Source organism: Pelodiscus sinensis, chromosome 4, assembly GCF_052426305.1.
Source record: "Pelodiscus sinensis isolate ZL-2025 chromosome 4, ASM5242630v1, whole genome shotgun sequence".
Lineage (NCBI taxonomy): Eukaryota > Metazoa > Chordata > Testudines > Trionychidae > Pelodiscus > Pelodiscus sinensis.
Window position 1 is genome coordinate 67127347 of NC_143055.1, and position 16744 is coordinate 67144090.

General features: G+C 37.8%; 1 protein-coding gene across 1 annotated transcript in view; it reads left to right on the forward strand.

Annotated features, from left to right (window-relative positions):
• The window catches only part of GLRA3 (glycine receptor alpha 3), a 137913-nt gene extending 121883 nt beyond the window's left edge, over nt 1–16030 (forward strand). Inside the window, exons 7-10 of the mRNA XM_089777912.1 lie at nt 2410–2624; nt 5379–5525; nt 11657–11776; nt 15506–16030. Coding sequence (XP_089634038.1) covers nt 2410–2624; nt 5379–5525; nt 11657–11776; nt 15506–15775 — 752 coding nt within the window. The 3' untranslated portion in view covers nt 15776–16030. The remainder of the gene's footprint in view (nt 1–2409; nt 2625–5378; nt 5526–11656; nt 11777–15505) is intronic.
• The last annotated feature ends 714 nt before the right edge of the window (nt 16031–16744 follow it).

The following is a 16744-nucleotide window of genomic DNA, read 5'->3' on the forward strand; positions in this document are numbered from 1 at the left end:
CTATTGTCTGGAAACAACCAGCTACTAGCAGCTGAGAGATTGGCCTGGGGGACGGCATAGCACAAGCCTCTTCCCCTTCTCGGAGCTGAGAGCCACATGGAGGGAAAATCCTGCAGTTTTAAGCAATCTGGAGCTGCAGCAGACAGGAAGCCCAGCTTGCCTTGGAAGTGCTGTAGGGCTGCTAACTGGGAGATGCTTCCCAGTCAGAGCATGCCTCTAGCACCCCAGATCATCCTGCACCCCAACTCCCTCCCTCAGGTCACCATCCAAGCCCTCTGCACTCCCCCTACCCCAGGTCAGAACTCCCTCCCAGAACCTGTACCCACCTCCTACATCCCTCCCCCAGCCCAGAATCCTCTCCTGCACCCAGACCCCTTCCCATACCCTGCATCCCATTCCCTTGCTGCAGGTCACTACCTCCTCCTTCACCCAAATTCCCTCAGACATCACACCATCTCCTGCATCCCAGTCCCTTGCCCTGTGCACCCTTCTGCATCATCCTAGACCCTGCACCTCTGCCACAGAAAAGTGTGGCCCTTGGCCACTTTTCAAAATCTTGGAGTGGGACCCCACAAAAAATTGTTGCCCAACCTCGACCTACAGCATTTTGAATAGACCAGAAGGAGATATGTGGGGTGAAGTCTTGACCACATTGAAGTCAATGACAAAATTTGTATTGACTGCAGTAGGCCAGGATTTCATTGGTAAATCAGAGAGGCCAGGAAGGGGGAGGCTAAAGAAGCTGAAGCATGATAAGCATGTGTCAGGTTTTTATGGTAGACTTGGGCTAGAAAAATAGACAGTACTTGAGAATTATCTTCAGGAGTGCCAAACAGAGATTATGAGTGAAGTGAATGATTTAGATGATATATAAAACTATGTAAGGTTGTGTTCTCTCATTTTAAAATAGGATTTTTACATTACATGGTTGAGTTCCATTTTCATAGTTTTACTTAAATGTGGACACTTGGTTTGCACCACAGCAAGAAGTATTACCTCTCCATGAAATTTACTGCAAAATTTACACACAAACCTAATGGCTTTATAACAAAGCTATATTGAGGAAAAACAAATTAATAATACACTTTACAAGTAGTTTAATTTGTCCAGAAGTAGAATATATAAGAAATTTAAATCAGCTGTAATTGGAAATTAAGTTTTATATGCCAAATAATAAGGTTTTAGTCCAAAGGTCATACAAGATGATACATGAATGCATTGTAAGCATGGGATCTGATGTAAAAGTGTGACATTGGTTGATAAAAGCGAGTTATAAAATATAACTGGTGTAATTTATTGGAAATTAACATCTTCTGGAATAACTGCAAACCTTTTAAATAAATAAAGGCACTCATCCAAAATCCGGAATGTTTAAAATGCATTCATGCAAATAAAGCACAAAGATCCATGGTGAAATATATTTATGACAGCAGAAATTATATCAACGACATTGCCATAAAAGGCTAAGAGTTAGTAATAACAAAAGGAAATTACTAAAAAAGAATACCACAAGGTTAGAAAGAGAGACAAATTCTGGTTTAGAAGGGTTAAAAATGTTTGTTTTCGTATTGCTTTTGTTTGTTAGTGGGCAATAGTGTGTTATACTTCCATAGATGAATATGTTTCCTTCTAATCTTTAATCAAGTTAGTAGGAACTGCTGGTACTGAATACTTTGGGGAAAAAAATCAAACCACTTATTCAGGTTCCTAAGGTAACCTTATTCAAAGCCCCATTTGAAAACATTGGTCACTAGGTTTTCAAGTTAGAACATTTTAGAAGGGGGGTGAGGCATACATATTGTCAGCAACCTAGTCTCAAGGATGGATGGATGAATGGAGGCACATACACCAGAATTTCCTTTTAGATAATACTAGAGAGGTAGCCGTGTTAGTGGGTCTGGCCCACGAAAGCTCATCACCTATTAAACCATCTTGTTAATCTTTAAAGTGCTACATAGTTTTTCCTTTTCTTTTAGATAATGTTTGAGATATAAAATTAAGCTTAAAACTGAGCCATGACATGGTAGGCTTGATGGCACAAGAGAGCACAATTGCCCTTTGGAAATAGCAATATCTCTAAACACAGCTCAGATGGCAAAGAATGGAAAATGACTTGTTGCTCATTATGACCAATGACAGACTGGTTAGTGTGTAAGAATCACAACTCTAGAGCTGCTTTCTGAATTTTAAAAGCAGAGAAACTTCTGGAGATTCAGTTTCTTTCTCTTTGATAAATGTTCCTATGGTGATGGGGAAATTTGTGTATTCAGAAAGATAAACCAAAACAATTGTAACTCCACTAGAAAAAAACTGTAGATGAACTAGTCATATAAATGTTGTATTTAGAGTACATATTAGACAGTGACAAAAATAGCCTTCCTATTTTCATTAAACTTTTTTTTAAACTAGGAAAGTTTACATGCATTGAAGTCCGATTCCACCTTGAAAGGCAAATGGGTTACTATCTCATTCAAATGTACATACCCAGTCTACTGATTGTCATTCTCTCCTGGGTGTCATTTTGGATCAATATGGATGCAGCTCCAGCCAGAGTGGCGTTAGGCATAACAACTGTACTGACTATGACAACACAAAGTTCAGGTTCACGAGCATCACTTCCAAAGGTAGGCAAAAACCTGCTTTGCTTGTATCATACTAATATCACTTTTAGACCGAATGATGATTCTATATGGCTGTCAGAGGCCTTCAATAACCTTTGCATGTGCTCTTCTCATTAAAAAATAAATGTTCATTTAACACAAGGGAGAAAAACCACTTTGATCTTTTTGTTTCATTCAACAGAACACATTTTGTTTCTTTACCAATTGGTCTATTGGGCTAAATTCTCAGCTGGCTTAATTCCAGTGACTTTAATGGCGCAGACTTAGAATCCTGAAGGAACAGTTCTTCATCGGCCTATTAGTCTTGCCAAGATTTGTGTATGTGTGTATGTGTGTGGGGGGGGGGGGGGGGGATGATGAATTTGTCCCTTTCTTGGTTTCAATATAAGCCAATGTATTCTGAAAATATTAAGACTATTACTTACAGAGTAACAATTTCCAACTCCCCACCCTGGTTCTGGAGGCACAATGAGTTAGTTCTCTTTTTCATGTAAGAGCTTACTATGTGCATCTGGTCAGCTAGTTTCAGGGATCTAGGACCAACATTCCCTTTAATCTTTTTCATTCACGTGCAGATTTTTTCCATCCAAGTGCAGAATTCTTTTGTCCGCATTGAGGGATGTGCAAACATACACCACCAGTAGAAACAAAAAACCTAACTGTGGGTGCTCTGCATAAGGGGCCGCATAATCATACAGCTTATAGGGAATGCTGTCTTGGGCTCATCCTCAGTCCACCCGTTCAGTATCCTCGTACAGTGAGGAATATTAGACCAGTGTCATCACCACCAGGACCTGACTGACTAAGGGTGAAAACCAAGCCCAAAGTATTTTACAATGGCATATTTGTCATCAGCACAGATGAAATCCCCAAATATAAAAAAATCATGTTGTCTATTTTTAAATAATCTATATGTTGGTACTTAAAAGTTTTCTTTTACAGGAAAGACTAATCACCCTGAACTCTCATTGAAGCCAATGGGAATTATTTCATGTAGTAGCAAAATATACGGTCTCAGCAAGCCAATCCAGACTCTTATTAAACAGAAGGCAAAGGGAAAATCGGAAAGAGAAAAAATAAGAGAGAGAAGGGAAAGGGCACAGAATTTAAGGGACAAGGAAACGTAACCAAGTTTCATATCTCAAATGGTAGAGCTAGTGGAGATAGTGATGTCAACTGGATCCTTCTCTCTGGCCAGCTCTGGTGAGGACATCTCCCAGAATCAAGGCAGTGAAGGACCAATGCTATTACAGTGGATCCCAGGGTCCCAGGAAATGGATCGGAGTAGCAGCCATCGTGAAGCTCACACCTTCCTGTTCCCCCATCTTTCAGTCAGCCAGCATCCACCTTCAATTTTCCCCAAAAAACTTAAGGATCACTAAAGGGAATGATGGGCAGAATACCCCATCTTTATTGTTTCATCTACCAGTAGGCCTAATTGCCAGCAAAGTGATTTGAGTTTATTGGTTTCCACACCCACATTTCTCTAGTTTACATGATTTTAAGACTGCTCTTTGGTTGTATTTGTAGATCTTTTATTTGGACTTCAATTTATCGCCCTTTTGCATCTTACTCCATCAGGGTTTATTATTGTAAATTATTGCAATGGTTTATTAACTCTTACTTTGCCATAGTTATAGACACAAATAAAGTAGGCCAAGCGGTACTTCCTTTGACGTGCAAAGAAACCAGCACCCACCTCCTGAAAAAGGCAAACCTGATGCACCCTTCCCCAACCCTCAACAACAAGGCAACACCACAACTTTCTTCTCCTCGCCCCTCCCTCCCCAAAACTCCAGTCACATATAGTATCTAGCAAGACTACACATATAGATAAGATTGAGAACATCATTTTCTCACTTAAACTGCAGGGATACTGCAGCACCTATAGCTGAACACAAACATTAGGCATCCCAGTGTATTGTGCTACTGAAAATCTTTAGACCTATTAAAAATTATCAGATTAATTTTTTTTGGCAACTGTCAAATCCATTAAAAAATAGCCAAGCTGGTCAAACACCAGACAAGTAATAACACTAGATAGACCAACTAGGCCTCAATTATTGCAACAGCCCTTCAATTGATTCTTTAGAGACTGCCAACAACTGGAGATACAATTACACTACATACACATGAGAATACAAGAGAACAAATTACTGTTATATCTGAGAAAACCACATACATTTTAATCACATATTTGGGGTCTGATTCTGGATTAAACTTTAAACCTCTAATTGGCTTCAGTCAGAGCAGGATCAGGCCCTAGATTACAGAACCAGTGCATGTCCTATGACTGTGCTCCTCAGGAGAGGCACAGTGCATCAGAGAACAGGGCCAACGTAGTCAATTTTAGCCACATGCCAGCCCCTTTGTACTGCTTACACAGATCAGAACAGGAAATGGATCATACACATCCAGAAATTAACAAATGTCATGATCTTTCTGCTTTTCCCTTTACATTATCAGGGTTTTGGTTAAATGCAATGTATAGCAGATCCTAAAGACATGCTAATGAAGTACTAAACATTCATGCAGAGATTTGCTTATAAACGGGCAAGAAATATATTTCTCACAAAATTAAATTGTGAGGAAATAAAGATTGAACCCTTTGTCCTGTTATATAAGCAGCTTTCATGTTAGTGCTTTTTTGTAAAAATAGCTCTGTGGTCTGAGGACACACAGTTATTTCCCCCTGGCATTATGAGATACTGAAATTCGCGTCTGTGTTCCTAATATTTTCAGTCTCTTTCTCCATAGGTATCATATGTCAAAGCTATCGACATTTGGATGGCAGTATGCCTGCTCTTTGTATTTTCTGCACTTCTGGAGTATGCAGCTGTAAATTTTGTGTCAAGGCAGCATAAAGAACTTCTGAGATTCCGCCGGAAGAGGAAGAAGAACAAGGTAAAAGAAAACTAGCAACACCAATATCTTTGAGATAGAGAGATGGATTTGGACAAAGAAAAGGGCTTTGGTTGGTAAAGATTGCACTGCTTAAAGTGGCTGTACATATAAGATGTCAATAGAATGAAATTCACCCTGGGCAGTGTGTCACTATACAAGAATTACTCCCCAGAAAAATCCTACTTAAATTCTTAATAAAGGGATTAAAGAGAATTTAAATTGTGAGTAGGTAATGTATGAACCCCACATTCCAGGAGTGAATTTCATTCTGTGAAAACATTGTACAAGTTGTCTATGGCACACAAAAATTGCATGGTGATTTATTAAATACGGTTTCTTAGTTTAAGTCTAAGGATTTCCATTGAGCCCTAATGATTAAAGTTCACTTTTTCTGAGTTTTCCTGCTGGTGAAAAGTACATTTTCTGCTAAATACAGGTAAGCCTGTTTTTCTTCATCATTATATTTAATCACCACATTGTGCCACCTTCACTCATGTGGTGATCACAACTATCAATTGCTATGATCTACTGAGGAGCTATGCCTTCAGCTCTGGTCTACATTAAGGCTTTATTTTGAAATAACCCCTCTTAGGTTGGAATTGTAAGTGGAGTGTCCACACTACCAAGCCTGTTATTTCAAAATATTTCAAAATAACAGGCCACTTATTAAAAAAATCTGTACTCCTTCTTTTTTAGAGGACTAACATTAATTTGAAAATAGTTATTTTGAAATAGCAGTATTATGGCTGTTCTGGTGCTGCTATTTTGAAATAACTACTCCCCAGAGTAATTCGAACTGATTACTCCCCAGTACTCATCATGAGTAAAGGCCGCACATTCTAAGCTCCAAAGTCAAATTCTATAAGGCCTTTCCTAGTAAAGAGAGTGAAAGTTATATCTCGGTAAATATCAATAAAGATTTCCTGGATTTGTGCCATAGTACTCAGCTATGTGAGTTAGACTTCCACTATTCATTGCTGATTGCTTTAGAGGGAAAAATGGTGGAGACATTATTTTTCCCCCCTAGCCATCCATAAAGTACCTAATCCATCTTCCACCTAAGTCAATAAGAGTCTTTCATTTGTTTTTACAGGAGTTGGATGAGGCCATTATTTACAATATTGCTATGTATCAGATTTCAAACTGTATTAAAGAGAACATGTCATTTAGCACCAGTGTCTTTTCTTCCTGAAGACTTTATTATTTAGGTCACAAGCAAAGAAATCATTCAACAGCTTATTCTCCTTGTATTGCCAACGTATTATAAATCTGTTGCACAATTCACCAGGCCTGGAGAGTCATGTATACAATAAATAGCCTCACAATGGTAAGGTTTGTAGGGAAGGATTGGTATTTACATAAAAAAGCATTCAATAGCTGGAGACCAGCAGACCAGGGATACGGGGAGCAAAGTCGTGGAGCACGCGGGCAGCAGGACAGCCGCGGCGGGTTTGGGCTGTCCCGTTGCCCCCGTGCTCCGCGGCTTTGCTCCGGACGCCTGTGGTACAGCAGCTGGGGCGCTGCCGGTTGGTCCCGGGGGCAGCGGGGCTGGTCAGGGGGGTCTTCGGGAGAGTGGGGCTGATTGGTGGGGGGTGGGAGGAACTGGCTGCTGGAAGCAGGGCTGGACTGGGGAGATTGTGAAGTGAAGGTGGGGAGCAGGACTGACTTGGGCACATGCAGACCCTGGCAGACGAGTGAGTCTGGCCAGGGATTCCATTTTGCTCCCCCGCCCCACCCCACATACCCTCCCTTGAGTAGTTGCGAACTGCCTGGCAGGTAGACACATTCAGACAGTGTGAGCATATCTACCAGCCAGGCAGTTTGCAGCTAAGGACTGATACACCTAATAACAATAAAACTTACCTAATTAGAAAATATTACCAGGCATTTTATGTCTGGTAATTTCTCAATTTCTTTCCCATACAAAACCTTCAAATACCAGACTCTCCAGTACAAAACCGGACACCTGGCAATCCCACCCTTCCTTACACCCTCCCTCTTAGCCAGATACCCTACCCCCAATCTGCTCCTGCTCCCGCCTCCTGAAGTGCTCATGTGGCACTGGGTTCCCCAAGCCCTGGCCCAGGCTGGGTGGAGGATGCAGCCAGGTGGAACACTGAAAATTTATTCTTTTTTTTTTAAATATGCATTTATATTTTTGGGCTGCAAAAAACAATACTGAAAAAAATGGGTTCCAACTAAAGTAAAAAGTTTGGGAAACCCTGATCTAGCCAGCTTTCTACCCATTGTATAATCCATTTATCCAATCCATATTCCCTTAACTTGCTGGCAAGAATATCATGGGTGACTGTATCAAAAGCTTTGCTAAATGCTGGCACTGGAGGCTTTGGAAGGACCAGAAACAACTTATTTGAATATTCATCATTTGCTGAATGAATATGCAAATATGCAAATGAATGTTACCAGTCCTCCAAAAGCTCATGAATAGATTTACTGGTCCCCGTATCAAAAAGTTTGGGAACCCCTGATCCAATCCATACTTCCTTAACTTGCTAACAAGAATTATGTGGGAGACCGTATCAAAAGCTTCGCTAAAGTCAAGGAATATCACATCCATTGGCTTCCCCATGTCCACAAAGCCTGTTACCTCATCACAGAAAGCAATCAGGTTGGTCAGGCATGACTTGCCCTTGGTTAATCCATGTTGACTATTCCTGATCACTTTCTTCTCTTCCTAGTGTTTCAAAATGGATTCCTGGAGGATCCCTCCATGATTTTTCCAGGGGACTAAGTGAGGCTGACCAGTCTGTAATTCCCTGGATTGTCCTTCTTCTCTTTTTTTAAAGGTGGGCACTACATTTGCCTTTTTTCTATTGTCCAGGACCTCCCCTGAGCTCCATGTGTTTTCAAAGATAATGGCCAAAGGCTCTGCAATCACATCAGCATCCTTCAGCGTACTTTGATGCATTAAATCCTACCCCATGGATTTGTGTATGGCCAACTTTTCTAAATAGTTCTTAACCTGTTCTTTCTCCACTGAGGGCTGCCCACCTCCTTCTCATACTGCATTACCTAGTGCAGTAGTCAGGGAGCTGGCCTTGTTTATGAAGACAAAGGCAAAAAAAGCATTGAGTACTTCAGTTTTTCCCACATCATCTGTCACTAGGTTAACTTCCCTCCTCCAGTAAGGGGCCCACACCTTCTCTGACCACCCTCTTATTGCTAACATTCCTGTAGAACCTTTCTTGTTACTCTTCACATCCCTTGCTAGCTGCAATTCCAAATGCACTTTGGCCTTCCTGATTACACCCTTGCATGCTTGAGTAATATATTTATGCTCCTCCCTAGTCATCTGTCCAAGTTTCCACTTTTTGTAAGCTTCCTTTTTGTGTTTAAGCTCACCAAGGATTTCACTGCTAAGCAAAACTAGTCACTTACCATATTTGCTTTTCTTACTGTGCCTCGGGATGGCTTCTTCCTGTGCCTTCAATAAGGCTTTTTAAAAATATTGACAGCTCTCCTGTATTCCTTTCCCCTTCATATTAGCATCCCAGGGAATCCTGCCCATCAGTTCCCTGAGGGAGTCAAAGTCTGCTTTTCTGAAGTTCAGGGTGTGTATTTTGCTGCTCTCCTTTCTTCCTTTCATCAGGATCCTGAAATTGACCAGCTCATGATCACTGCTTCCCAGATTGCCACACACATCTACTACTCCTACTAATTCTTCTCTGTTTGTGAACAGTAGGTCAAGCTGTGCATGACGCCTGATTGGTTCCTTCAGCACTTGTACTGGACAGTTATCCCCAGTACACAGTCTCCACAAACTTCCTGAATTGACTTGATGATTACATGTTCTGTTCACTCCCTCTGGGCCATCTGACATTGACCACTGTCAGAAGACAGGATACTGGGCTAGATGGACCTTTGGTCTGACCCACTATGGTTGTTCTTACATTCTCACTAACACTGCTAAAAATAACTGAAGTCTTCTGGAATAAAACAGAGTTAAACATTTTTTCCCCAAGAAACATTATGATTCCTCAGTACAATTTCTAAACATGACATTTATCTGCAGTTATATTTAGTAAATTAACAAATGCACTTTAACACTGTGTTTTACTTTCCCCCATCAGTTTCTTACTTGGCTACTATCGTCACTGATTATAAAGCTTAGTATACAGTCTTTACTCATTTGGCACAATTTAAACAATCACTGATTCTTATGGATTAGATTTTATTTGACTTTTTAAAATGCATCATAAAAAGAAGAGTTCTTCACTGACCTCTATTTGACTAGGTAATCAACAGGAGAATGAAGAGAAATTAAATACCAAGATAAGTGTTCAAATAACCTGAAGAAGCTTCCTTGATTTTTAAGTATCCTCTTGTCACAATTTAGTATCCTCTTGTCTGTTCCATATCATACCTAGTTAGACTATAGAAGCAGAGAGTTTAGGGATGAAAAAGCCTATTAGACAATCCTGTCCATCTTCAATCTGACATCCCGCTAAGCCACTGACAGGCTTGGAGGGATGTAACTTCCATAGGTACAAAACCCCCCTCTTGACCAGATGAGTTTCCATTTGTAAAATTAGTATTCTCTAGTCCCTCCTTGGGTTTTTCTGCATAGGCAAAGCATATGACTCAAAGGGATTTTTTAAAATTTGTAATACTGCACATCTATAATTTGCTACAAGAACCATCTGCAACATTTTTCCCAATGAAGCAATTTTTATACCTAGATACTGGCAAAAGTGAATCTGGACATTATTGTGATGATTTATATTATGGTTGTTAGAACTGGTTGAAAAATTAAAAAATAATTTTAATGAAAAATGAATGACAATTTTCACATAAATATTCCTCATTCATTATCAACTAGCTCTGATGTTAGCAGACAGTCATGACCAGCCCCACTGTACTAGCTGCATAGTAACATACTGTGTTAAAAATTAAATCCTTTCCTTGAAGGCCTTCCAGTCTAATTTGATACCAGTTGAAACAAGTGAGTGGGATGAACAAAAGGAGGAATGAGATAGGGTGACATTAATGAAGATGATGATTCCTGGTGTGTGATCTTAACTTTGGTTCCAAATTATTTAAAGGTGATTTTGTATTTAAAGACCCAGTCCAACTCTCATGGGGAAGAGCAGAAAAAGACTAATGTTAACTTTTGCTTATTTGTGTGTGTTTATTTATAGCCCAAGTTTACTTCCATTCAAGTCATCTAAACCAATATGCCATTATTCTAATCATTGTTGTCTTCCTGACAGCCATCATAGAAGTAAGTTATAGGGATGAATTTGAAGGAGTATGTAATGGTTTTATGGACAGATTTCAGGAGAATGTTTCATGAATAAAAGGAATACATGAAGTAAAGCACAGAGATGTTTGTGACAGAAAACAGACAAATTGATATTTGAGTCTACCATCACTGATGCAGTGGAGAGGATGGAAATTATACAGATTTATTTCCACATATACACTCCAAGCACCATCCTAATGTTTGACTGAAATTGTTTAAAAAAATTACTATAGAATAAAACATTGCCACCTTTGGACCAATATAACATGAATTAAAACACAACTGAGATAATAATCCCTGCAATTGCAGGTAAAACATTACCTCAGAATGGCTGTTGTACTCCGTATGTAGTCAGTGATTGCTTTGCCTGAATCAGATGAGCAAGGTCTGGCCTTCAACAAATATTTTCAATAAACTTTACTTTGTTTGTTCTGAACTTTTTTTAAGAATTAAAAACATTTCATAAACTTGTTTTTTTTTTTGTAAAGGGCCTAAAATAAGCAGAAAGAGATGACAGAAGAGGCAGAGTTAGAAGCATCATACATAATTGATCATTACAGAGCTTATTTTTCTTGTTGATGTTTCAAAAGAAACAAGCACATAGAGGAATGCTGTACATACTTTGAAAAATACAGTTCTATTTTTAAACTAAGTTCTAATGCAATATACTTACTTTTCAGGAATAGTCAAACTTTTTAAATTCTGTTTTCAAAGACCTAAAGATCATGGTATCTTTAGTACAAAAATAGATTCACAGACTGGACTGATTATACATTTTAATGATAATCACATTTGTTTTCTTTTGTTTTCCTTTGTTTTGCTTTTTCCTTTTTGTCTTCCTTCCCATACTTTGATACTTTGATGAAAGTATTTTGGGGGAGTGCTTGATGGAAATGAAATCAATGAATCATTGCGGCGTAGCAATGGCTTGAGAAGTGCAGAACCTATAGACGGGACTTTGGCTCAAATCTACAGTACAAATTTAAGGGTAAACTATGTAGAAAATGTGCCATTTGTCATAATGTGATAACCAGTCATTAACGAGGGCCCTGTTCTTTTGTCTGAACTAATGTTTTCCCCCATGTGGACTCCGTTAACCTTCATTATTATCTGTATGTGATGACGTAAAGTGTTATCGAAACAGTTTTTGTTTGTTAATTCTGTAGTCTATACTGACTTGTGTACATCTCACATCAGAAAATGAAATTAAAATGTGACTTTCTGCTGTTCCAGAGAAGGCTTGAAAATTAACATCAGAGCTAAGAGAAATAATTTAGAATTGGATACATATTTTAAAAAGCCTATGCAACTTTGTATTATGAATGTTTTCTGCAAAAAAAGTGTGGCGAGTAAAACATTCAAATGTTTAAAATAACTCAAAGGTTATAAAAATATCCTAAAACTATTAGTATTACTTACAGCTAAAAAATACAGTGAACACATTTCAGCAAGTATATATGTTATTCCTCAGGAAGAATAAATTATTTAAAGTTTATATCAAACAGAAAACATCTTGAACCCAAGAGAATTTAAATATTTTGATCATTTTCTGCTTAGGTATTTAATATGGTGACACTGACATGCAAATAAACCAACCCAGCTCATTATTTTCAAGCCTCTAAGAATTCTGGTTGTGTTTCAAAAATATTTACTTACATTTAGGAGCACCCTTTAATTACTAATTTTTTTAAAGAGCTGGAAAAATATGTCAAATAAAAAGAAGATGCATGCAATCCACTTTGACTAGCAATTTTTGATAATTAATTTGTTAAACAGTATACATGAGAACTACTTTATATCAAAACTTCAGCAAAGGCTTTTAAAAATAAGTGTTAATTGATTTTTTCCCTTTTTATAAATAACATATGAAGATGGTGCACCAGACAATCATATGAAGGAAAAGGAAAGAAATTAAAATGAAGATTTGAGTTTTCAAATCAACATTGAATGCGTTTTTTGAAAGGGCTATTCTATGGTCCAGCTCTTTAAGTAATGTTCCTCCAACTGAGTGGCTTCATCACCTGAGGTGCTGGTCCATTTAATTATACAAAACTAAAACTGTGTTCATAGAGGAATTAGATAAGTTCATGGAGCATAGGCCCCACAATGAATATTTGCTAAGATGCTCAGGGGCATAACCCTATTATATTTCAAAGAAAATAAACTTGAGGGATTTTTATGACAACAAATTGATCATCAGTGTCACCTGTTTTTTCCGGACAACAGAAGCACTGGTACCAGAGTACTTAGTTTAGAAAACAGTTTTGTTTAATCAAATCACATTTAATAATTTCACCTTGCTATCATTTTATATTTCTTGTTTTATTAATCTACTGCTGTTTTCTTGCTTTCATGTTAATTTTCCATTTTTTTAAATTACTACAGTGCATTAGCAATTGCAATAAACCCGATACAGAAGTGTTGCTAAACAGAGAGAACTGTGAATAAGCGTATAGGATTGCAATAATAAAATTAAAAAAAACATTTCCATTGAATGGCAACCACTGATACCAGCATTGTAGGACTTTGGCTGGATTCATCCACAAACAGCTCTATCTGCTGATTCTATTGCAGAGATTTTTTTAATCTCTTGGGCTATGTCTAGACTGCAAGCCTCTTTCGAAAGAGGCTCTTTCGAAAGTATCTTTCGAAAGAGCCTCTTTCGAAAGAGCGCGTCTAGACTACACGCGGAACTTTTGAAAAAGCGGCTTGCTTTTTCGAAAGAAAGCACCCAGCGAATCTGGATGCTCTCTTTCGAGGAAGCCCTATTTACATGCAAGAATGCCTTCTTTCGAAAGAGGAACTTTCGAAAGAAGGCGTTCTTCCTCGTAGAATTAGGTTTACCGCCATCGAAAGAAAAGCCGCGTTCTTTCGATTTAATTTTGAAAGAATGCGGCTTGAGTCTGGACGCAGGTGAAGTTTTTTCGAAAAAAGGCTACTTTTTTCGAAAAAACCCCTGAGTCTGGACACAGCCTTGGGTTACTCTCAGCCTAAACTTTTCAATTTAACTGAATGGTTTTGTTTTTCCAGAATACAGCGATTTGTTGACACCAAAATTATTCACAGGAAAGGAAAGCTTTTGACAGACATATTTTGAAAAAAAATATTTTGATTAAGATTTGAAATTTTAAAAACAATCAATTTTGACATTTTCAAAACAAAAGCTTTAGTTTGGTTGGTTGGGCCACTTTTGATTAGTTTGTAGGAAACATATCAGTTCCTTTCCCAATCTGATGTATAACTTTATATTCTTCTATTCTGTTAAGGCAACAGCTTCCTTGGACTACATAATTATTTGAGAAATCCAATGTGAATCATTTTTGTACTTTGTTGCGCTTCAGATATCTTAAAAGAATATAGTAATATGGCACTTAAACTAGATCATATAAGATCAAAAAATAGAGTTTAAAAGTAATTCAAAAGTCCTTGGATTATTCTTCAGTAGGCTATGTATTGGAGGAGAAACACCATCGTTTGAAACTAAAGGAGTTTTTGGATATACTTTGTTGGTTTTTCACATTGTCTCAGTTCCTGTGTACAATTTGTACATCTATGTTTGCACCAGCAGAATAAGTTACAGCAGTAAATTTGAGCTTGTGCATTTCTCCCTACTTGGTACCCATAATTGGGTAAGTAGTGATGCAAACCATGCTCACAAAATGAAAACCACATCTTTGGTCAGTGTTTCTTAAACTGTGTTCCGTGGCCCACTGGTGTGCCGCAAGGCAGTTGGAGGTGTGCTGTGGAGAACAACAGAACTCAAAATGGCTACCCTTAAAGGGGCAGGTGACTTTTTTTTTTTGGCTCAATAACTTTCCCTTGACCCTTTTTTTTCCTCAATAACTCCTCTCCCCCCCCCCCCCGACTCTTTTCCCCGTGACATTTTTTTTCTTCTCTGCTCAACAAAAAATCCTTCGTGTTTCTCATTAAAATAAATTGTTTGGTGTTCCTCAGTTTTAAAAAGTTTAAGAAACACTGTCTTTGGTCATGTATTACATCCCTATACCATGTAAATAACTCTTCTGTCCATTCACTGTAGGTTAGGAACAAATTCAATTTTCACTCATACGTAAGTAAATTTAAGACATCAGTGGACTTTCTTCTGGATACACAGTGGAGAAACTGCACAGAATATGGCCATTAGCTATGATCCAAGTGCCTTAGCCTTCTCTACTTATAACATTTTAGCTACATTTTAGAAAAGAATTATTTTTATTTGTTGAATCTATCTGGAACTTTAGAAAAAGATGTAAAATAAGACTAATTCAAGCAGACAGACATCCCACTAACTTAATTGATGTCAACATGTTATATATATTATGATAGCACAATGGGGCCCTGACCTTTAGGCACTATGTATAGTGCAAAAGATTAAATCCCTCACTGAAAGAGTAATGCAGGCTTTTGCTGATTGAAGAGCACATAACTGTTCTGTAAGTGGGAAAGAACAGAGTAAACTGATAATTTGTCCTTTCTCAGATCCTTAGAAGTAATGGAAGTTGAATAGATTTATGTATTTTAAAGTATCCATTTAGTGTAATCCCAGCCTCATTGAAATCAATGGGAATTTTGCCTTTAACATCACTGGAATAAAAATGACATCCAGAAAAGTTAAAGTAGTATGTTAAAGAATCCACTGAAATAAGGATACAGAACTGCATTTTCAGCAGTTGAGGATCTATGTAACTGAAGAATTGTCTTTCTTTTCTTGCAACAGGACGATGAGGTAAGAGAAAGTCGATTCAGTTTTACAGCCTATGGAATGGGGCCGTGTCTGCAAGCAAAAGATGGCGTGACTCCAAAGGGGCCAAATAATCCCATTCAAGCTGTACCAAAAAGCCACGATGAAATGAGGAAGGTATTTGTTGACCGAGCCAAGAAAATTGATACCATTTCCAGAGCTTGCTTCCCATTAGCCTTTCTCATTTTCAACATTTTTTATTGGGTTATCTACAAAATCATTAGGCATGAGGACATTCACCAATAACAAGATTAAGGCTTCTATACATACTGTTTTGGCTGGCATGTTCAGCAGGAGGTTTTCCTTTACAAATGTGTATACAGATGCTCACTGGGATAGTTAAAAGGCAAAAAGAAAAAGATCCCATTTGACTTGCTATGCAAAGTCACTATTGAACTGATGAAGAATGACACCCAATGAAGCTTTATCTGCTATTACTAAGTTTCTACTGCATACTAAACAATCAACTTTTTCACAGTAAAATCACAACACTATACTACAGCTATACTGCCAACGTGTTTATACATAGTTTTGCATTATGGTCTAATTGTACAGTATTCTTTAAAGTTCCTTACAATTTTTTAATTCAATTGTATTTTTAAAAGGTATTACAAAATGGGTCTAGCATAGATGACTTCCAGAGTAACAGATTAGATTCAGATTTCTAATTCTCCTTTAAAGTTTACACATTAGTAATGAAGAACTGATCTGAGTTTTAGAACTCAATCACATTTTCTTAGTTTAACAAAAATGGATTTTGTAATGAGTACAGAGCACATTTAAATTATATTACGAAGTTCTTTCTATAAAAAAATTACTCATAGAAGACAGTTCATCAAAGGATTATGGTTCGCCTAGATCTTAAAAAAACATGATAATGTAATGCTCAAAGTAGCACCAAATATCTATTGCCCAGATGGACCTGAAACACTAGCTATAATTTCTTATACTGTGCATATCAGTATAGGAACAAGTTACTGTTTTTGAAGGATTGCTGCCCCTAAGTACATTTAATGACATAGTCACCTCTGGATAAACTGAAATAAAAATATAAAAGATTAAAAGATGTTTTTCTCATCAGGTAACTGTTCAGAAACCACAGAATGTGGAGAAACAAACCAGGTAGACATTTATTTCAAAGTTCTTGAAAACTGACATTAAAAAAGGAAAAGTTAGAGACTACGATAAAAGTAATTTTTATGGATGTTTTTGAAG